General features: G+C 44.5%; 1 protein-coding gene and 1 long non-coding RNA gene across 8 annotated transcripts in view; one reads left to right on the forward strand and one right to left on the reverse strand.

The window, feature by feature from the left end:
• The window catches only part of SH3RF1 (SH3 domain containing ring finger 1), a 168,698-nt gene extending 164,584 nt beyond the window's left edge, over window positions 1–4,114 (reverse strand). For 5 of the 7 annotated variants that reach the window (XR_010601407.1, XR_006172597.2, XM_005309730.4 and 2 more), the window contains exons 1-2: window positions 3,619–3,768; window positions 789–1,274 (exon numbers count right to left, since the gene is read on the reverse strand). Coding sequence is in view for 5 of the 7 variants with exons in the window: in XM_005309730.4 (XP_005309787.2) it covers window positions 789–1,175 (387 nt within the window). In the remaining 2 variants the exon portion in view is untranslated. Of the gene's footprint in view, window positions 1–788; window positions 1,275–3,618; window positions 3,813–3,972 lie in introns of those variants that run through there. The other 2 variants (XM_065596551.1, XM_005309729.4) reach the window with 2 other exon arrangements.
• LOC101936229 (uncharacterized) lies at window positions 3,787–17,409 on the forward strand. The gene is made up of 3 exons (XR_257024.4): window positions 3,787–4,049; window positions 12,939–14,060; window positions 15,046–17,409. It is a non-coding gene; the product is annotated as an uncharacterized LOC101936229 (long non-coding RNA).
• Window positions 17,410–23,279: the final 5,870 nt, after the last annotated feature.

The raw sequence follows: 23,279 nt of genomic DNA on the forward strand, positions 1-23,279 counted from the left end.
CCAATTCTAGGGTTCTTAGATAGAGGTGAAATCCTGGCTCCACTAAAGTCAATGGCAAAATCCCCATTGACTTCAATGAGGCAAGAATTTCCCCTTAAGAGCTAAACAACCATTATAGAAAATTTATGAAAATCTGATTGCAATACTTGTTCTTACAGAAAAATCAATAGAACATAGAGCAACCTAGAATAAAATCAATTTCTAGTGTTAGAGTTAACGAGTAGCAAACAATTTAAAATATTCTTAGCAAAACTGAATAATTGTTCATTATGCAACCAATCAATTCATACAAACTGTCTTGTTCAAGTTATTTAGCTTCCTCTTTAGTGTCAATGGGAATATTAAGGGCCTGTGCTGGTTTTCTTCCCCCTGAACTATTTTAAATTCAACAATTAAGAGTTTTAAACAGAAAAATGCATCCTACCCTTTGGCTATAAACATTTTCCCCAGCAATCAGTAACTAGCAATATAAATATATGAAGACTAAAGCCAAGAGTATATAATATAAGAATGTGATAAATATTGACCTTTTCCCTGGAAATGTGCTATCAACAGTTGCTCAAAGCTTTTGTTACACAGAAAAATTGGTTTAAATCATAACTGTGAATGAACAGATACGATTTTGCTTTTGCAGAGGACACATTTGATTGCCCTTTTTTAACCCCTGAAGCAACAAATGTTGTTATTCAACTGTTCTGAAAGAGTCTAGAAAGAGATATAATTGCAACAACAACAACACAACAACTGCTACCTGTAGGTATGGTTTATCATTTATAGTGGATACTTACCCTAACAGGGGGACTCCGCGCTTGTACTCTTTGCTGCTGTCCACCTTGCGAGCTCTGTGGGTCTTTTGAACCACAAGTAGCAACAGTGCTGCTCTGGGCTCTTAATGCATTTGTGCAACTAGTCCCACCACCAGTGCCAGGTTTCCAGGGCTTTTGCTTGATGCCATCCAGTAGTCTAACCAGTAGAATATTACTGGGAAGTTCATCAACACTGCAATCAACTAAAGTCCTACATTCTGGGCAACGAAGCTCATTTCGAGAACTCACGATGCCCAGCAAACAACGTTTGCAAAATGTGTGTTGGCAAGGCAAGACTTTTGCAGAAGCATCAAGACGTTCTAAGCAAACAGGACACTCCAACAGATCCAACAAAGCCGATTCATCCATTTTTATCTAATTTACCAAAAAATAAACTTTGCAAAATTCATATCTGTTCTGAGTACTTAAAGGGACTCATGTTACATCCATGCCTCTTCAGACTTTGCTCTGAAATTGTTTAGAAAACAAAGAAAAAGAACAAAGCATTAATAATCTGGAAAAAATAATTAGCTTTTTTAAAATGAGTCCACAAAAATATTTCCTCTAACAAGATTTCTGCACTAAGCAACATGAAAAATTAAAAGATCTCCAGTCTAATTCAAGACAAGCCCGTACAGATATTCAGTTTGTGGATAAATGTTTAATAATAATTTAAAACATATAGATAAAAGTTTTCTGTAAATATGAACAATTTATGAAAGGCAATAACAGCAGAGAATTATCTCTGGTCATCATAATGGCAATCTTATCTACATTAGTGAGCTACTTGGCTCAAGCATGGTGATCAAGAGTAACAATTAAGGTTTTAAACTGCAGTTCTGTCTGCTTTTAACCGTTAATTATCTTCAATATTCTTAAACCATTTTAGAGTTTAATAAGTTTGTCCTTGTAGGATAGATTAATAAATGACTGTGGAAAACACACTTAATAGACAAATTTATATTTTTTACAATTTGTTTAATATTAGACAGAACTGCCCTTTCCATAATGAAAACAAACAAAAGAGAATAAAAATAAGACTGATTCTGCAAGCTGTTCTACAGGACTAAAGAGTCCACCATCAGAGAGTGGTTAGCAGGGTCAGGTGTACGTCTAGAATGAGCTAAAAAAAATCTAATTTGTCAAGTTTTTGAGAAGCAAAAGAGGAAGGGTTTTGTTTTGTTTTTTGTTTGTTTGTTTTAGCATTTTAGTCTTGAAAACAGAAACTAATTCACAAGCTTTTAAGTGTACTAAAGAAGTTGACAAAATTATAGATTGCAGTGCTGGTATTATATCCAAGAAGTGCCAGAAAACTATTACCAAAATAATTTTATGGTGTATTGAGTGCTGGAATACTGGTAGTAAAACATGAATGCAATGTATCCAGTAACAGGAGCAAAGGCAACATGCCACCAGGAAGCTCACCAAGGACACTCAACAAGAAAATCACTTATTTTGCTCATAATCCTTCACTGCTACATACATATATAATATGTATACATAGAGATTTACACTCTCTCTCTCCCTCCCATCCCCTCCTCCCAGACTTTTTGAGTGGCTAGCTGGTCACAGAAAGCTTCCAGTAACTGATGCTAAGAAACACAGCTGTTTGGTGTAATACTACTAGACACATAATATAGGTTTTTATTATGTGCATGGGGCTTCTCTAGAGTTCATTGTGAGTCTAGCCGGAGAAAGAGACACAAAACGGACACACACAATCTGTCTCAGGAACAGAGTTAAAAATTACTTTCAAAATTTATTTCAGGCCTGGAGAATATTCACTTTTCATATAAGACATATGAGTGTAGGATATATTACATACATATGCACATACAACATTAATAACCTTATTCTCTGGATTTTGTTATTAAAGTTATAGTTACTTAGATATCTCCGGAAATAAAATATATTTTATTACACATATATACGTCAGGAACGCTATATATTTGGCACATATTTGTGCATGTGTACCTCTTTTCCATGTATGGGGGAGGACACATAGTGGGGAAGAGAGGTGACACACCCTGGCGAGGGGGTGGGGGAGAGAACACTCTTGGCAAGTGGCATTCTTTCAGTGGAGGAAGGACACACTTGGGGGAGCAATATATCACTGCCTGTGGATGGCCGATACACTGCCTCCTGTCTCTGAGGGCATGTGGCGATGTGGCCAGGGAGCTGGGCTCAGCTGCACCGCCAGTCTGGCCCCTCCGATCCCAGTGAGGGGGGCAGGGGGGAGGCTGATACCTTCTTTCAAGAGGAGTGATACTGTATCCATGTATGGGGGGGGCATGAGTGGCACCATATCCCAGTCTGGGGTATATGAGTGTGACTGGGTTGGGGACGGGGACGGGACGGACATCGTATCCTTATGGGAGGGAAAGGACACTGCGTCTAGGGGGAGGCAGCGTATCCTTGTCTAGGAAGGAGGTGACAGTCCGGGTGGGGTGGAACTGTACTCACATCTGGAAAGGGGCATCACAAGGTCCCTGGGAGACAGTACTCCACTAGCGTCTGGGGAGGGGGTGGCACCGCTAGGGACTCGGGGGTGTAGTGGCACCGCACCTCATCTGGGGAGGGGGTGACACGGACTCGGGGGGGGAGGGGTGGCACCGTCTGGGAGAGGGGTGATGGTCCCTAGGGCCGCTGTCCCAGAGGGCGAGGCTGTCACACCACCTGGGGGCTCCGCAGGGCCCTCTCCGCCCCCCCTCGGGGGGCCTGCAGGGAGCTGGGCTCAGCTGCACCGCCAGTCTGGCCCCTCCGATCCAGACCCTCCCGCCGCGGCGAGCGGGGCAGGGGCGCCGCCACTCACCATTTCGCTGCAGCGCTCCCCTCTTTGTTCCCGGGAGGAGCCGCCGCCGCGTTCGCCCCGCTTGTCTCTCTCCCGACGCGGCACCGAGGAGCCTCCTCCTCCCCCCCTCCCCGAGCGGTACTGACGCGGGAGGCGGCACCGCAACGCCCCGCAGAGAGAGCCGGGCTCGGGCTGGAGGAGGCGGCCCTGGGGGTGGAGCCCGCCCCGCCCGGCGAGCTGGCGGAGCCAACGCCGCCTGGCACCCCGGAGGGTGGTGGGTAAGAGCAACGAGCGGGGAACGAGGCACCAGACCCCGGCTCCAAAGCCCCCCAGCCCTTCACAGCGGCGCAGCCCCGCTCCCGCCACGCCACGTACCGCCTGGGGAAACCAACCGCCGCGTACAGTCAGTGCAGAGCCTGAGCAGCGAGCGCCCCCGGCCCTGCGCCCCGCAGGTAAAACTCCCGCCTCGCCCCGGCGCACAGCTCAGGCGGCCTCCCACCCCGCCCATCTCGGGAGCGAGCCCCGGAACTAGGGGAAGGTGGGAGAGGTTCGGTACAACGTACAGCCGCGCTCCGGGGCTGAGCCGCTCCGTGCCGGAAGGGAGACACTTTCCACTCCAGTAACCAAGCGGGAGGCAGACACGGCCTCGGGGAATGAGCAATGAAAAGCCTTTTCCCGCTAACGCAATGAGGCAAGCTGCCTAATGTTAGTAAAGGGGAGCAAAACTGAGAGACAGTAAAAAGAAGAACAGGAGTACTTGTGGCACCTTAGAGACTAACACATTTATTAGAGCATAAGCTTTCGTGGACTACAGCCCACTTCTTCGGATGCATAGTGTGGTAGGTACTAACCTGCCACTCAGTCATAAAATGACAATAGCAAAGGAACTCACAGAACAAAACCCCAACCCCTGATACAGTCAGGCAGCATGTGGCAACCTGCTAGTGCGACAGGTTGGACACATTACCTAACCTAAGAGCACTGTGAAAGCTGGCCTGGGCAGTTCCCTTAAGTGCCCAGCTGCCTTCAGACTTTTACCTGTGATGAAGTTACTACACCTGGAACTGGGACTTCAGCCTGAACTGATGATAGGAACGGGAGGATTAGGGTGATACCTAGGAAACTAGGATGAGGTTAGGGAGTCACTGGGAGGCGTTCCAGCCGGAGGGAAGGTTTATGGCACCAGCCTCTGAAACAAGATACTGTCTCCTCTTTACCTCTATGCATCAGTCTGGATAATAAAGACAGATGTATCACAAAGAGATAAACCCCAGTGTATGTGCACGTCTGTCAGTAAGGAAAAATAAAATGGAATTTTTTTAATTAATGTTACTAGGTTAAATAACCTGAGAAACCCTCTCCATATTGTGTATTTTCTCCAACACACAACTCACAATCTAAACACATTGAGGATTCAGGATGCTGAGTGGTTCTCTCGCAGGAAGCTTGCCTGTAAAATATTTCTAAACAATTTACTATAACCAAAATAAAAAAGGAAACAAAGTTTGAGGCTGCCATAAAATCAGATATCACGTGAAAACAGAAAAGCATTGATATTTTTTAAACCGAAACAAGAACATGAAGATTGTGATATGAAGGAGGAGATTCCGAGTTTTAAATTACTTTGATTGCCTTGATGCAATAAGGAACGCCCCCACCCTCCCGAGGGACCTATTGTGCCTAGGGTTGGGAGATATATCTTTAAATTTTTTGTTAGTTTTTATTGGCTTCTGGTGCAACCTTAAAATTATTTAAATGTATTTTACAAGTCAGTTTCATATGGTTCCCCCGCCTCACCCCCACCCCCACAAAAATCACATCCGACAATTCCTAGGACTTTTTAAATTGCCTTTTACACAAAATATTTTGTTACCCAATACTCAAATGACAGGAAACAATGATTACTGTAATATTTCTGAATACACACAATAATACTAAATAGAACACATTTAATTTTGTTATTATAAATGCTAAACGCCATATACATATACACTATTAATTAAAAAACACCTACAGATGCTCCCCAAGTTACGTAAACCCAACGTACACAAATCTGAGTTTACGGAAAAAGTTCCATAAGCTAGAAATAGGAGGTTTTGTGGGTTTTTTGTGCAATGGTCAGAGATACGTTTCCAACTTACGCAAAATTCAAGTTACGCAAGGTGTTCCGGAACAGAATGCTTGCGTAAATCAGGGAGTGTCTGTATTCAATTGTTATTGTGCTAAACTAGATCAAACAGTGGGGTCTGGTCCATAACTGGGGCTCCGAGGCACAACTATAATAAATATAAGAAATAATAATATAGAAGAGCAGAATAAACAACACATTTAGGAATATTCTATCTCACCATTGTTTCTCCTCCTGTCCCACCACCATAACAAAAAAGGAAGAGGATCATCAACAGATTAAAATATTGGCTCCTATTATATCTGCTATAATAAGTGCATCCCACAATCAAACTTCTTTATCAACCATAACTTTCTCAAAAGATCCTTTTCAAGGTACAATGTTGAATAGTACCATCGTACTGAGCTTTCGTAGCATTTAATAGTTTGTAGGCAACATAGCTGCAGTTTTGTAAACAGTTTGTTATTGCAATAAGGACCTTGATGTTCAGGAAGACATGCAAGAGAAGTGAGGTGAAAGTTCAGAGAAGCAGGAAGGAGGATCTCCTATTTATTTGTTTGTATCAGGACTGTTGCTCCAATACATTATAAGTAAAGTATCTAAAATATTAACACATCTTGATATATTAGCTAAAGTTATAAAGAGCCTCACACAGAAGAGCTGTCATACATAAAGATAATACAATAATTCATGAACAGCAGTTATGCAAGAGAATTTTCAAACAAATGTACAGAATGAACTGGCTAGTGTGTGTACCACTGCCCTCTGTTGGACAAATTGCATAATTCAGACCTGCTGGTGTCAATAGAAGCACTCCAGGTTGATAACCAAGTATAGATGACAGTGGCATTTGGATCATTGTATTTATGTATTATAATTATACATATAATACATACTATATAATTCCCATCTTCTGTCCAAAGCAGTCAGCCACTCTCCTTTCTTTCTGTCATTTCTACTCTGATGGATGAAGAGGCTGCTTATTGTGTTAAGAACTTTGTTTTGGGAGCACTTGGGCATGTGAATGTGAGTGGTATTGCAGTGATTGCAAGGGGACATTGTAAGTTATTAGTATTATGCCTTTTGGTAGCAGATTTTGGAGCATGGCAAGTCAATTTTACATTTGGAACAGAAATCAGTGACGAATCGTCAAGTATATTCATGTAATTTGTGTATTGACAAAATGTGCTCAAGTCTTGTTTCCTTAAACAGATATAGTGATAAACTACACCCAGACAACTCCCATTCACAGAAAGGCACCACTACCCTGTTTTCTGGAGAGAGACAGAGGCTGCTCTCCATGGCTCTCAAACAAATCAAGACAAATCCAACTGCTTAAACACATTCTTTGTCCTCTTTCTTCCCTCAGCTGAGACAAGAGATTCTTTCCCTCTGCCTCCAAGCTGTGGAAATAGTTCCCACTGAGTACTGTTGTAATAATTGGGCCTACAAATTTACTGTAATTGTGAGCTCAACAGTAAAAAGTAAGTGAAAGTTTATAAGACCTATAATAACAAATATTGATGGTAAAGGGTATGAAAGGGAGACCGACTTAATTAGTCCAAACAAAAAGGCCTACTGATATAACTCAAGGACTGTGTTAATGCCGTGCATGGTAAACAAGAAAAGGGGAACCAGACATCAGTGAACCAAATTTCATGCATCAGAAACTAGGCCTAATTGGTGAATAAAATAATGAGGGGATGGGCTATTCTGCCTCATGTTTAATGGTGTTTGCGCCATGATACTGAGCAGACTGAGGTCTCTCAATTCCAAACTCCAAACCTTATTTAACACTATTTAATCTTGGACAGTGATTGGGTTACATTAACACATTTGACCCATATATTCCATTTAAGTCAATATATCAGTGCAGAAGAAGCAGATTTTACTCCAAGTACACTTTCTGGTTGCCAAAAAGAAGGGTGGGTGGAGGCCAATTCTTGATCTCAGAATGCTGATTATCTTCATCATGGTGCAGAAATTCAAGATGGCAACATTCACAGATACTATTCTATTCCTGAATCTGGGAGACTATTTTGAGATCTGTGACTTTCAAGAAGCATACTTATATATGCTACATCTCTCTCACAAGAGATTCCTATGCTTTGTCAGTGGTTAGGAGTTGAACCACTATCAGTATCAAGTCCTTCTTTTTGACTCTCTACCACCCCTACAATGTTTACAAAAGTTATCACGATAGTTGCTATACAGCTTTACCAATGGGAAGTAATCATTTTCTCCTATTTCAGCAATTGGTGTTCCTACATCAAAGTTCAAACAGCAGTAAAGAACACTATGTCTCTCTCACATGCTCAGCCTTCAACTCAATACTGCAAAGTCCTCCCTCTTATCTCTGCAATTGATAGAGTTTATAGGAGCCACTCTCTACACCACGACATCCAGAGCCTATCTATGAGAGGACAGATTTCGCATTCGAACACAGTTAGTCGCACAAGTTCAAGTGAGCCCACAGATCACTGCCAGATGGTGCCTGCAGCTGCTCGTGCATACAGCATTTACCTTCACATTACATGCCCACTTTTACCTACAGTGCTTCCAAGCCTGGCTCAGGACAGTTTATACTCCCAACAAAGACAGCCTGAAAAAATTACTCTCTGCTCCCAGCCTCGTGCTAGATCTCTCATGACTGGTGGAAGAATCTGGACAAGGTGTGCTCAGGAATTCCCTTCAACTATCCCATTTCAGACTCGTCTCTCCTAGGATGGGGAGCACATTGACAGTATAATGCTATCCAGGACAGATGGTCCACCAGGAGTCTGTCCTACATTCTGGAGCTCAGAGCCAGGAGATACACTTGCCACCATATCCGATCCTGTGATGGAAAGTCAACCCACCTGCATAATGAGAGACAACAGGGCCAGTATGTACTGCATAAATCGACAAGGCTAAGTGAGATCCCCTTCCTCTGTTCAAATGCAATCAGGTTATAGAATTGGTGCATAGCCCATTGAATCCTTATTATTTGCCTGGCCTCTAAAATACTATAGCTGATGACCTCAGCAGTCACTTCACTCAAGATCACAAGTGGATATTTGACAGATTCATTCTCAGGCAAATATTGCTTACCTGGTGTTTTCCAAACATACACCACCTCACCAGCACTATCAACCGGAAATGTGCAAAATTCTTGTCAAGGGGATGTCTTGGTCACCATTCCTGGGGAGGGGGGTTGCCTTTCTCCTTGATTAAGAAGTCTCCTAGATGCCTTCCCTCCAACACTGCTAATCCTCATGGTTCTAAACAAAATTAGACAGGACAAAGCCTTGGTCATCTCAATCACACCAATATGACTAAAACAAGTGTAGTTTGTTTACCTACTTTACCTCTTCTCCCAGCCAGCCATCAATCTCCTGCTGACGCCCAGTCTCTTCACTCAGGATTCGGGGAATGTTTGTGACCCCACCCAACCTGAACACACTATAACTCAGAGCTTGGATGGCTCTCAGGGTTAGGACTCTCCTGTTCCAGAGAATTCAAGAAGTCCTGTTGAACAAGAAGAGAATCCACCAAGAAAACTTACCTTCAGAAATATAAAAGATTTTACCACTGGTGTAATCACTGTTGCCTATTTCCTTTCAACTCTCCTATCTTGGAGGTTCTAGAACAGTGGTTCTCAACCTTTCCAGACTCCTGTACCGCTTTGAGGAGTCTGATTTGTCTTGTGTACCAACTTTCACCTCACTTAAACTACTTGCTTACAAAATCAGAGAATAATACAAAAGTGTCACAGCACACTGTTACTGAAAAATTGCTTACTTTCTCATTTTACCATATAATTATAAAATAAATCAATTGGAATATAAATATTGTTCTTACATTTAAGTGAATAGTATATAAAGCAGTATAAACAAGTCATTGCCTGTATGAAATGTTAGTTTGTACAGATTTCGCTAGTGCTTTTTCTGTAGTCTGTTTTAAAACTAGGCAAATATCTAGATGAGTTGATATACCCCCTGGAAGACCTCTGCATATCCCTAGGGGTACATGTACCCCTGATTGAGAACCACTGTTTTAAAATATCGCACACAGAGTTAAAGGGACACCAATTTACACCCAGAGACTTTCTAAGTGGGTGTTTGGCTGCATCCTCTCCTGCTATGCAGCTGGTAAACTGCCATGCCCTTCTAGGGTCATAGCCCATACTACCAGAGCTCAGTCCACATCTGTTGTCCTTTTGAAATCTGCAAAACTGCCACATGGGCTTCAGTTCACACCTTCTTGAGGCACTAGGCCTTAGTGCATACCTCTAGAGTGGACACTACCTTTAATTCTGCAAACAGTTCTAGATCCATCTCCTTCAGAGCATACTGCTCAGGGGTCACCACAAGCGAGCACCCATAGGGAAACTACTCAAAGAAGAAGGGATTATTCACCTTGGGCAGTAACTGGAGTTCTTTGAGATGCATCGCCCTGTGGGTGCTCCGCTACCTACCCTCCTTCGGAGTCTCATCTCCATCAGACTGTGCCATAAAGAAGGAACCGCGTCCACTGCGGCCCTATATTCCCTCATTGCAGGGCATGAGGATAGCTAGAGTGCATGCATTGGCCAAATGTGCTCTGCTGCCGAAAACCTCTGATCAAAAGGTGCATGCACACCTCAAGTGGAGAACCTATAGGAACAAACATCTCAAAGAATTCCAGTTACTCTACAAGGTGAGTAAGCCCTCCTTCCTAGTTATGATAGTTTACTTTTGTGTTATGCAATGAGCTGTTTGGATGTATAGGGTGACACAGTCTGTGCCCTGAAGATCTTAAAAATCTATGAAGACAGTGGGTAGCAGAAAGGGATACAGAATACAAGTAAGTGGACAGGGTGGTGACTGGCATATTGGGCTAATTCTGCTTTTAAAAAAATTATATATATATACACACACACACACACACATACATACACACACAGTCCTCAGGAGCCAAATCTTACCGCGTTATAGGTGAAACCGCGTTATATCAAACTTGCTTTGATCCGCAGGAGTGTGCAGCCCTGCCCCCCCCGGAGCACTACTTTACCGCGTTATATCCGAATCCGTGTTATATCAGGTCGCGTTATATCGGGGTAGAGGTGTATATATAAATATTTATCCCCAGCTGCCATTAATTCCTTTTCTGTTCTGTTAACTGCCACTATTATTGTTAGTTTAAAAAGAATAGACTATTGCCTTTACATTTTTAGTCATAAAAAAAATCCCCTTTTATTAAGGAAATAATGACTGACTTAAGCTCAAAGAAGCTAGGAAATTCAGTGTCAAGATTTCAAAGGAACTCTTCAGTCAGGGAAAAAATGCATGTAGCTCACATCATTATGTCTCCTGTGGAGGGAGCATTCTTTTATTTTATTATTATGTCTGTTGGGACGTATTTGTATATTTAATTTACTGTTGGACCAGATTGAGGAATCTATTAAGATAGTTATTGGGATAATTAAATTAGATAAGGGTCCCCAGAGCATGAAAAGGGCATGTAAATTTCACAAATGTAAAAAGAGAGAATACCACAATACTGGATGCTGCTCCAAACCAGTAGGAAAATAGAGTTAGAAACTGTGGCAGGGGCTAGAAAATAAAACTAATATTGTGTTAACCTAAACACTCGCTCAGTAATGAGCCATCCCAGCAATCAGATGACAAAACAAGAGTAAACTTCCAGGCTATAATTTCCTTTTAGTACCTTAATTTCTTATTTTCACAAGAGATTTGAACAGGCAGACACCTGTTTTGACCATAAATACAGTTACATAGCATTGAACAAGATAGTTGTAGCCAGAACACCAGGTCTTCTGGGACACTAAAAAAGGGACAGGCCATAACTTACTTGTGATACTTTTATTTTTCATTTCCAAAAAGGTTTTTGCTAGGCTATGAAGTGTTCTGAAAACATATATTAGAAATCCTTTGATACAGATCTATTTGTGCTGCTGCAATGACTGTTCAGAAGGGGCTTAGCATGTTATGGGTGCTGTGGGAGTCTTAACTCAGACTTTCCATGACTTTTGTGTGTTCAAGACAGAAACAATGCTATTTTAATATAGTTTTCTGTATTTATTTGGCAAATGCTCATGTCAATTTAATAATATTTAAAAGCACAAAATGTGCTTCCCATAGGACATGTCAAGAGGTGATGTTTTCCTGAGCAAGGAAGGGAGAGGGGTTGAAACCCTGGCCTTCCCGCATGCTGCTTTTAATGTTTTTCTTCATCTGACTACTGCTGAGCCAGTCACTGTTTCCCAAGCTTGCATTAGAAAGGGAGAGCAAGAGAACGTGAAAGTGATACAGTAAGGGATGGGAGCCAGAGATGGAGAGTTGGCCTCCCTGCTGTTCCAGTTAATATTACTTTTTTTTCCTGGTTGACTAATTCTATGCCCAATAAATAGTAAAACTTGAGTCACAGAAAGTGTGTTCATTAGAAAATCTATTCTCCAACTAAAAAACTAAGGATCAAATTTATTTTCCTAGTAAACCCGAAATCCCACATTCTTATTATAAAAAAATAATTTGCACTTCTGCAATGTTTTCTGTCCAAAGATCAGAAAGCATGTTACAAACATTGGTGTGCATAGCTATCCCAAACTAGGTGAGCACAGATCAGACCCTTGGGTTTTTAGGACACTAAAAACCAATCAGGTTCTTAAAAGAAGAACTTTATAATAAAGAAAAAAGTAAAAGAAGCACCTCTGTAAAATCAGGATAGAAGGTCATTTTACAGGGTAATAAAAAGATTTAAAACACAGAGGATTCTCCTCTAGGCTCAACTTCAAAGTTACATAACAGGAATAAACCTCCCTCTTAGCATAGGGAAAATTCACAAGGTAAAACAAAAGATAATCTAACACATTTCCTTGCTATTACTTACAATTTCTGTAATTTTAGATGCATCATTTCAGTAGGAGCTGGGTTACCTGCTTGGTCTCTCTCTTTGTCCCAAGAGGGAACAAAAACAAAGAGCACAAACAAAAGCTCCTCCACCCAACCCGGATTTGAAAGTATCTTCTTTCCCCATTGGTCCTTCTGGTCAGGTACCAACTAGGTTAATTGAACTCATTAACCCCTTACAGGTAAGTGATTCTGTACCTCTGGCCAGGGGGGATTTGACGTTACTGCATACATAAAGGTTACCCTTCCCTTTATATTTATGAAACCTACCTTTCATAACTGTTGTTCTTCGAGATGTGTTGCTCATGTCCATTCCGTTTTAGGTGTGCATGTACCTCCGAGCACAGTCGTCAGAGATTTTTGCTCTCCTGACGTCCAGAGAGTGCAATCTATGCTCCTCTTCAGGCTTATGAAGCTTTGGGAAGAAGACTGGCAAGAATATGTCCTGGCTCACAGGAAACAACCTTGGGTAGGAAAGGTGGGTGCAGCTGCAGGTGGACTTTGTCCTTGAAAAACACCATATAGGGTGGCTCCAAGGTAAGCGCCCTAATCTCAGAGACCCTACAAGCAGACGTTATTGCTACCAGGAATGACACCTTCCAGGAGAGAAGAAGAGAATAGGAAGCCAATGTCTCGAATGGGGCACCCATGAGCTGTGCCAGCACTAGATTCAGGTCTCAAGGAGGGATGGGGTCCTGGACATGGGGATAGAGTCACTCAGACCCTTCAAGAACTGGACTGTCATGTCGTGAGTGAAGACCAAGCTGCCCTGGACTGGAGGGTGAAAGGCTGATATAGTGGCCAAGTGGACCTTAATTGATGAAAGGGATAAGCCCTGGAGCTTAAGATGTAGAAGGTAGTCCAGGATTGATTGCAGCGAGGCCTGCTCAGGCCTAATACCCTGGTCCAAGGCAAGAAGGTCCTGCTGAGGTGATCTGCTAGTATGTTCCTGCTCCCCAGGAGGCCACAAGATGAATGGCATGCTGCACACAGAAGTCCCAGAGCTGGAGAGCTTTCGGGCAAAGGGCTGTCAATCTGGCTCCGCACTGCTTGTTGATATAAAACATTGCAGCAGTGTTGTCCATCAGGACTTGTACTACCTTGCCCTTCAAGTGGGACCAGAAAGCGCGACAGGCCAAACCAACTGCTCTGAGCTCCCTGATATTTATGTGGAGGGAGCGACTGTCCCATGATCAGCGACCTTGCATGCTGAGCTCAACCTCAAGCCCAGGCCCAAGGCATCGGAAACCAGGGTCAGCAACGAGGCCAGGGCTGTGAAGGGAACCCCCTCCAACACTGATTTGGGGTCCAACTACCATTCCAGTGACAACCAGATGTGGTCCAGCATCCTGACTACCAGGTCTAGATCATGCTTGTTGCAGGTGTAGACCTGACGTCAGCTACGCTTGCGGCGGCCAGAGATGGAGCCGGGCATGACGGACCACGTAAGTACAAGCTGCCATGTGACCTAACCACCTCAAGCAGGAGCGGGCGGTAGTGAGTGGGTGGCCCCTTATATGGGAGATCTAGTCCGACATGGCTCGGAAATGGGCCTCCAGAAGGAAGGCTCTTGCCTGCGTGGAGTTGAGGACCGCCCCTATGAACTCTATCCGTTGCACCAGTTTCTTTTAGTTTACTAATAGGTCCAGGTCGTGACAGGTAGAACACACCAGATAAAGACTTCTCTGCACTTGATCCTGTGATCTGCCCTTGATGAGCCAATCATCGAGATAAGGATAGACTTGGACCCCTCGACGTCTCCAGTAAGCAGCTACTGGGGCCATGTATTTTGGGGCCAATGAGAGACCAAAGGGCAGTGCCATAAATTGGAAATGATGCTGGCCCACCATAAATCAGAGAAACGTCTGTGTCCTTGGAAGAGGGAAATACAAAAACAAGTGTCTTTCAAGTCAAGAGCAGTGTACCAGTCTACTGGATCCAGGGAGGGAATGACGGAGACCAGGGAGACCATGCGGAACTTCAACTTTTTGAGATATTTGTTGAGTCGCCACAGGTCCAGAATGGGTCTTAGGCCCTCTTTTGCTTTTGGGATTAGAAAATAGCAGGAGTAGAGCCTTTTCCCCTCATTTCACAAGGGTCCTCCTCTCCTCCTCAACTACAGAAGGTTGTCGACCTCCTGAATGAGGAGTTACTCGTGAGAATGGTCCCTGAAGAGGGACAGGGAAGGGGGATGGGGTGGGATGAGGTGTGGCCAAGAATTGTAGAGTGTAGCCCAGAAATACAATTTCTAGCCCCCAATGGTCAGAGGTGACCCATGACCAGGCCGAACGGTAGGGACGAAGACGGTTGAGAAAAGAATGAGGCGCTTCTGGACCCTGTGATGTTTTGCCAGGCCAAGTTGTGTGGGTGAGTGGGAGGAGGAAGGGCGGCAACAACTAAAACTCGTGTCCCTATCCCTTCTCCTTTCAGACCCCTGTTAAGATTGCCACAGCCTTGGCGATGGGAGTGGCCAGAACTGCTTCCTCGCTGACTGAGGCGTATGGAGACCCAGCAAGCGGAAGGTGGCCCAAGTGTCCTTTAGCCCATACAGCCTCGCATCTTTCCAACCCCATCAAACAGGAGGTCCTACATTGAGGACTGCATCTCCTGGGACAAGCCCCCAGTCTCAGGCCAAGAACTGCACCTCATGATCACTGCTGAAGCGACCAGCCTGGCCGTCGAATCAGCTACGTCCCACACCATTTGGAGGGAGCACTGTGCCTCTGTAATACCCTCCTATATAAGGGACCCAAATTCTTGGGCTGAGTCCTGGGGTAGGGAGTCCCATAAGTTAAAGTTTTATCTCCCCAAAAGAACCTAGTGGTTTGCGACCCTGAACTGAAGGCTGGCCGTGGAATAAATTTTCCTTCAAAAAATCCTCTTGACCTCATTGCTGCTGGCGGTAACTCTGCCTTCAGAGCTGGGCTCCCAGCCAGCAGCCACGACTCTCAAGCTGCCCAGCTCTGAAGGCAGGGCCGCTGCCAGCAGCAGTACTGCAACCCCCCCTACAATAACCTTGTGACCACCCCACAACTCCTTTTTGGGCCAGGATCCCTACAATTATAACACCATGAAATTTCAGATTTAAATAGGTGAAATCATGGAATTTACCATTTTTAAAATCCTATGACCATGAAATTAACCAAGCTCAAGAGTCCCAGTCTTTTTAATCCCTGTTCAATACCCCTAATCATTTTTGTTGCCCTTCTCTGCACCTTTTCCAATTCCAATATACCTTTCTAGAGATGGGGCAACCAGAGATGCACACAGTATTCAAGATGTGGGTGTACCAAGGATTTAAATAGAGGCATTATGACATTTTTTGTCTTGTTATCTATCCCTTTCAGCAGCTGAATGTAAACCAAAAAGGTAGGATGCAGCATACCCAGAAACTTGAGAAGTAGGAGGGTAATTTTGAAACTCAGAAAAGGTGATTGTAGGATGTGTGTGTCATTTGAAAATGGTTTACATTAGGAACATGCTTACAGCATCTTATTTCTTAGAGGAAAAATAAACATTTATAGCTTATCTTAAGGTATTTATATTACCATCATATCTAAGTGCATCACATTTGTCAGTGTATAGAAATACATTCCATGTCTAGTACGGAATATTAGCATCTCCATTTACAGATGGGGAACTGAGACACAAAGTTTAAGACTCAGATTTTAAAGCTATTTATGTGTTGCTGTGCTTAGTATCACAAATCCAACTGATTTAGAAGCCTAAATCTCATTTTCAAAAGGGATTTTGGTGTTTACGATTCTAAATTCCATCATCAAAACAGTTATTATACCATTATACAAATGGGTAAACATTATGGCAAAGAGGTTGACTGAGCAGTGCAAGCTACCATAACAATGAGTGAGTGATAGAGCAAGAAATGGACCCATTACCCACAAATGGAACTATTTTCAGGTTTAGTGTACAGGAGAAGGTTGTATGTGCTTGCAATGCTGTCTAAACAGGTTACCAGCATGTGACGCAGACAGACCAGCTCAGATCAGAGCAACAGGACAATTCACTTATGTATGTATATCAAACAAATGCTAAAAGGTCATAATATGTTCAAGCCAATTCACTTGTTAGAATAGAACAAAGAAGGATGTTATCACATTACAATTTACTTGACAGGTGCCCAGTAATTACATTTGTTTAAATGCATGAAAGCTAGTGAAATGGTAATGTTATTGTCTTCACCAATCTGTTTCCTGTGATTGCTATCCTGTACTTAGATTTAAATTGAAATATGTGTTAGTGTTTAGATGTAAATGTACTTGATATGTAACACTGCATGAAAACTAATGAAGAATTGTTTCTGGCTATCACATTGTGTTTATGTTATGTTTACCCATGCAAGCTTGGAGCATTGGAAATGTAAATGAAGAAGGTTGCTGACTTCAAAGCAAGAGCCATTGTTTCATTCAATGGGGTTCACAGTCCCAGTCTGAATTTCCTAGTCTTCATCAGCAAAGGAAGCACCCACATGGGTCAAGAGGCTTGTCAGCTTGCCTTATGTGAGCCTGATTTATAAATACTGATTCAATTGAATGATTCTGCATCTCTGGACGGATGAATACTGACAGGGTGGAATTCTGAGTGGTTGGACCAAGATCCCTAGAGCCATTCTAGGAAACCCTGAGAGACTATTGAAAACCCCGCAAATTACTACCCCTCTGCCATCGTATTGGACCTACAAAGTTTGATTCACCTGTAATGTATTTTAGCTGCTTTAAACTTTCAATAACTCATTTCTTTTTCTTAACTAATAAATCTTTAGTTTAGTTTATTAAAGGAATTGACTTCAGCATTGTCTTTGGGGAGATCTGGAGGATTCTGTGCACCTTGACGTCTTTAAACCAGTATTTGAGGACTTCAGTAACTCAGGCATATGTTAGGGATTTGTTACAGGAATGGGTGGGTGAGATTCTGTGGCTTGCGTTGTGCAGAAGGTCAGACTAGATGATCATAATGGTCCCTTCTGACCTTAATGTCTATGAGTCTATGAGATCTGAAGTATACCTTGACCTGGGGTAAGTGACTGGCTGTCTTGGGCTGGGAGTAACCAAATGTGTGATGGTTTCTGGTTTTAATAACCTTTCATAATTAAGTCCAGTTTGCCTGAATGGTAATATAGGCTGAAGTGTCTGGGGACTGACTGTGGATCCATGGTAAGCTAGTATAACGATCCAGCAGCATACTGTTGTTGCTGGTTTGATTAAATCTAATTATAGAATATATCTCCAGTTTGGGGGTGTCTACCCTGTTTTCTGAGAGTCTGACCTGAAATGGTCTCAGCTGTGACCCATTCTGGACATCCTGACAGTGTTAAGTAATTTAAGTTGCATGCTATTTTCACACCTGGGTGGTGGGTTAGGTGCATATTTTCTTTATGCAAAATGCATCTTTGCTTTCCTTTCAGTGCTCAGCTCATGGCCCATCTTTGTGTTGCTTAAACACATGGCAGTGTTAGGTAAAAAGCAAGTCCTTACCTCTCCAGCACCCGAATTTGTGCGGAGTTGGTATGGGGCTCACAATCTGTCAGAGACCAGATACCAATTCGTTGATCAACGGGCTCACACTATCCTTAGCTTGAAAGGCTTCAGAGTAAGTGTGGCAAGTTTATTAGGGGTGAGCATCAATATTTATACACAGAAGTAAACAAAGTGATTAACAGATCATAATGGTCATGCATAATCAATCAAGATTCTACAGGATAAAACAGGTTAAAATGTAAATTAAGTAGAGAAAAGGGGAAATGGCTACTTAAGGGGAGGGGGGGTGTCATGAGTAGTTCGCAGGTCAGAGCTTTGATTAAAAGTTCAGACAGAGACATCAAGTCTGGGTTAAGTTTAAGCTCATCAAAAGTTCAGACTCAACATTCCTCCATTTGTAGCTTTGGGATAACTATTTACCAAAAGCTACACCCCATTTTAAGGAGCCAAGGGCCGCTTGGCAATTTCACCCTGGGCCAACTCGAAGAGAGTAAGGCCCTTGGCTGAAGTAGGAAAAGAATAAACTGACCCACATGAGGCTATGAGGGAGGGGACACACTGAATACGGCAACACAGTATTATAAGGATTACTATGGCCCCAACAATACCCACCAAGAGTTTTTTAACCCACCCAAATCCAGGCACCCAATTCCATAAGGCTCCCCACCAATCATAAGGTGGCTGGCCAGAGGAGTAGTTCTTAGCCATTTCCCTTAGATGTTTGGTACGTTGAAAAGTGTCAGAGTAGGTGTCATTTACAAAAACACAGCATTCTTCATTTATGAGGGCGCAAGTTCCTCCCTGGGCTGCTAACATTATGTCTAAAGCCATTCGGTTTTGCAAAGCTAACTGGCGCAGCTGGGACATTTCCCCGGCCTGATTCTCAAATAGGGTCGCAGTTTCATTGGTTAAAGATTCTAGTAGTCCCTGTAGACGGATGACACCACCCCTCAAGCTAATGAGACCAGCCCACCGCTGCCACGACAAACCATCACGGATATTAATATCTCTGAAGGTTTCACGGATGTTACGAACGTGGGGAAAATGAGGGGGAGTGAGGGAGATGCGAGAAGGCGGTGTTAGCCAGGCTAAATAACATGACCCTGCCCAATCAGGGGAGAGAAAGTAATAAGCTTTGGGCCCGCACACCCAGTATGTTCCATACAATGCGTTTCGGGTATTCCATTTCTCAAAGTAGGAGGTAACCCACCATCCGTTGGACCACTGTTCCCCTGGTTACTCACCAGATCCAGCGGTCGGGGTCACCAGTGTTGTGAGAGGCTACTGGTGTGGTGCTTCTGCTTTTTTTGTTGATATTACTTGGCTGCGTGCGTGTGTTTCCTCTGTGTGCTGCCCCAGCTCTGCGCAGATAGCTGACACAGCAGACCCGACGAGAACCCCCAATAACCACAGAGTCTACTAAGATACAAAGGCACCTCGGCCAGGTTTATTGCGATTTTGGACACAATTGCAGTTCCCCGTAGATTACTTAGTTTACCGGGCATACTACTAATAGATGCCTCTTGGCAAGGACCCGGCTTAGTGGCGGGACTTTTTACTGCCCCCGTGGCCGGACAAAGACACCACCCCAGGGACACATTTTTATACACAGGTACAAACAAGTTACACATTACTTCTGACGTATTGAGGTGCAACCCCTCTACGTAGCAAGGTACAACCCCTCTACGTAATAAGGTACAACCCCTCTACGTAATAAGGTGCCGCCTTTTACCTTGTACCTGTTGGTTTGATTAAAACAACTTTATTCATCATTTTACCCTTTTGCCCCTGTCATTGGGATGGGTTGGCCTGTTCCATGTTATCTGTGGAATGTTCCGGTATAGTGTGTCTTGGTACCATGTTTATACTGTAACTATGCAACATCAGCCCTTTCCTTGCCAACTTCTGTGAGCAGGGCCTGCCTCTTGCTCACAGCTTAACTTTGCTTTATATTAGCAAAGTCTTGACCATTACTTTAGTTTGGTTCAGGCCTTATACTGGGCCTTCATTAGGCCTTTACTTACTACATTGCCTTCACTTACTACAGGAATATCTAATAAAAGCATTATCTTCATAAGCAGAAAATAAACTAAAAAGGCATAATAAAAAACATACAGTTGTCAGAATAAAAGGTCCTCTCATTTTTGCCGAGTCAATTTAAGTCTGATGTCTGAAAGAGGTAAGCTGGTCCACTGGTCGGAGGCAGTGTCCTCAGTGGTGGCAAGAGCTGCTGGTCCGTCACTGTGGTCCACTACGGCTGGCTTGACGTGGGAGTGGTGGATCCAGGATTTGCGTCCTTCCAGGAACACTGCAGTCTGGGTTGTTAAAAGAACCTGGTGGGGTCCAGTAAACCTCGGCTGGAGGGTGTCGCCACGAACGAACTTTTTGGCCCAGACGAAGTCCCCTGGTTGGAACGGGTGGATCTGTTCTTCCAGCGGCACGGTCTGGGAAAACTGCGAGGCTTTCCAAAGGGTACGGAGGCGAGCCTGTAGGGAGAGAAACTGGCACGCGGTCATATGATCCCCTCCCAATAGTGAAACATCAGCACGTGGTAGCGCCCCGCCTTTGAAAGGGGGGTGTCCATAGAGCAGTTCAAAGGGGGATAATCCCAATACACGGGTTGGGCGAGTACGAAGGTGAAACAGGACCAAGGGAAGTACCTGAGGCCACTTTAACCCTATTTCTTGACAATATTTAGCCAATGTAAACTTAAGCTCCCTATTCATATGCTCAACTTTCCCGCTAGACTGGGGGTGGTAGGGTGTATGAAAGGAGTGTGAAATGCCCAGTCCTTGTTCTAAACAGCCAAGGACATGACCAGTAAAGTGAGGTCCGCGATCTGAGTCAAGCACGAGAGGGATGCCAAAACGGGGTACAATGTCTCTAAGGAGAATCTTCGCCACTGTGGCAGCAGTACAATTAGCAGTAGGAAAAGCTTCGACCCAGGAAGTCAGAGGGCAAACCAAAACAAGGAGGTGCTTTTTCCCAAAAGCCTTTGGCATATCTGCAAAGTCAATTTGAAGATGTTGAAATGGAGCAGCAGGCAGAGGTCTTCCACCCTTAATTTTGTTAAGAGGCGGAGCAGGTCCATTACGCTGACATGTGCTGCATGCTTTCACTATTGACAGGCAGTAGGGTTGAATGCCTGGAGCATACCAAAAGCAAGCGATGGTGTCCACAAGGGCGTGCGTGCCGTAGTGACCCCCCTTATCATGGTACCAGCGAACTGCCACGGGGTATGTGGAGCGAGGGAGGCAGGCTCGGCCATCCGGCATAAGCCAGGTGCTTTTGACCAGAGTGGCTCCAAGGCTCTCCACGACTGTAGTTCAGCAGCGGGTACTGGTACGGGGTGCGGTGGAGTAAAGGAGGAGGCTGCAATAGCCAACGTGGGCATGGCTAAGGGTAAGACGGCAGCCGTCTTGGCGGAGGCGTCAGCCAGGGCATTCCCACGGGTGACGGGGCTATCATCTTTAGTATGGGCCCGGCCATGAACTACAGCCAGGACCGAGGGTTCTTGGAGGGCGTCCAAAAGCTTGTGGATGAGGGGGAGGTGCTGAATGGGTTTACCGGCAGCTGTCTGGAAACCTCGAAACTTCCAGAGGTGGATGTGACAATGCACAACTCCAAAAGCATACTTGCTATTAGTAAAAATGGTAACGGTCTTACCAGCGGCCAACTGGCAAGCTCGGGCCAGGGCATAGAGTTCGGCGGCTTGGGCTCCCCAGTTGCCTGGCAGTGAGGCGGCCTCTTGAATGTCCCATTCAGAGGTGACTGCATAACCGGTGAAACGCTTGCCATCAACATAGAAGGAGCTTCCGTCCGAGAAGAGGATGCAATCAGGGTTGTCCAGTGGCACGTCAAACAGGTTGTCCCTTATCTGTAAGATGCTATAAACTACTTCCACACAGTCGTGCTGATCCTGGAGGACTGGCAGGTCAGGAAGCAAGGTAGCTGGATTAAGGGGCCCACACCTTTCAAAAATTAGGTTAGTGTCTTCTAAGAGTTCGGCCTCTAGTTGTTGCTGACGATGGGCCGAAAAGACTTGGGTTGTGCCCCTACGCAGAAGGGCTGACAAGGCATGAGAGGTCCAAACCGTGGTAAAATGACCCAGGGTCAGGCTCTTGGCCTTTGTGATCAGCAGGGCAGCTGCTGCCAGAGTCCGGGTGCAGGATGGGGTTCCCTGAGCGACAGGGTCGATCTTCTGAGAGTAAAAAGCAAGCGGGAAATGGTGGGGCCCGCTCAGCTCGGTAAGGACGCCACTAGCAATTCCGCCCCTCTCGTGGACAAAAAGATGAAAGGGTTTGCTGTAATTGGGGGGGCGGAGAGACATGGAGGAGGCCACACTGTCCTTGAGTAACTGAAAGGCTTGGATTGTGTCCGGGGACCACTGCAAAGGGTCAGGAGCAAGGTTAGCAGCGAGTCAGTGGAGCGGTTTGCTTAACTCCCCGCAGGACGGCAACCAGGGGCGACAGAAGCCAATTAATCCTAAGAAACCTCGAAGTTGTTTCTTGGTGTTTGGCAGAGGGCAGTTTTGGATAGTCTTTATGCGGACTGGGTCCATTTGTCTCCCCTCTGGGGTTAACAGGAAGCCCAGCTATCGGACCTTCTGTGAGACCCACTGAATCTTGTTAGGGTCTACCTTGTGGCCTCTGGTGTGTAGGTATAATAAAAGTGCCTTACCATCGATGCGGAGGGCAGCTTCTTCGCGGTTACCTAATAGGATGTCATCTACGTATAGGACTAACGTGGATCCCTGCGGACTGGTGAAGCCTTCCAAGTCGTGGCGGAGGCATTGGCTGAAAATCGTGGGGCTGTCTCTGTAGCCTTGAGGAAGTCGTTGCCAGACATAACTTTGTCCCTCCCAGGTGAAACCAAAGAGATACTGAGAGTCTGGGTGCACAGGAATGCTGAAAAAGGCTGATTTTAAGTCAATAACAGTGAACCACTCAGCATCCCAGGGGATTTGGCTGATGATAGTAGCTGGATCAGGAACTACTGCATGAAGAGGGACCACATACTGATTAACAACCCGTAGATCCTGTACAAAGCGCCAACGAATAGGGTCTCCGTCCTTTTTAGGAGGCTTTTTGACAGGCAGTATAGGGGTGTTACAGGGAGTGCGCTGAGGGCGGACTAGCTTTTGTGCAATGAATCCCTCGATAATGGGGC

Source organism: Chrysemys picta, chromosome 5, assembly GCF_011386835.1.
Source record: "Chrysemys picta bellii isolate R12L10 chromosome 5, ASM1138683v2, whole genome shotgun sequence".
Taxonomy (NCBI): Eukaryota; Metazoa; Chordata; order Testudines; family Emydidae; genus Chrysemys; species Chrysemys picta.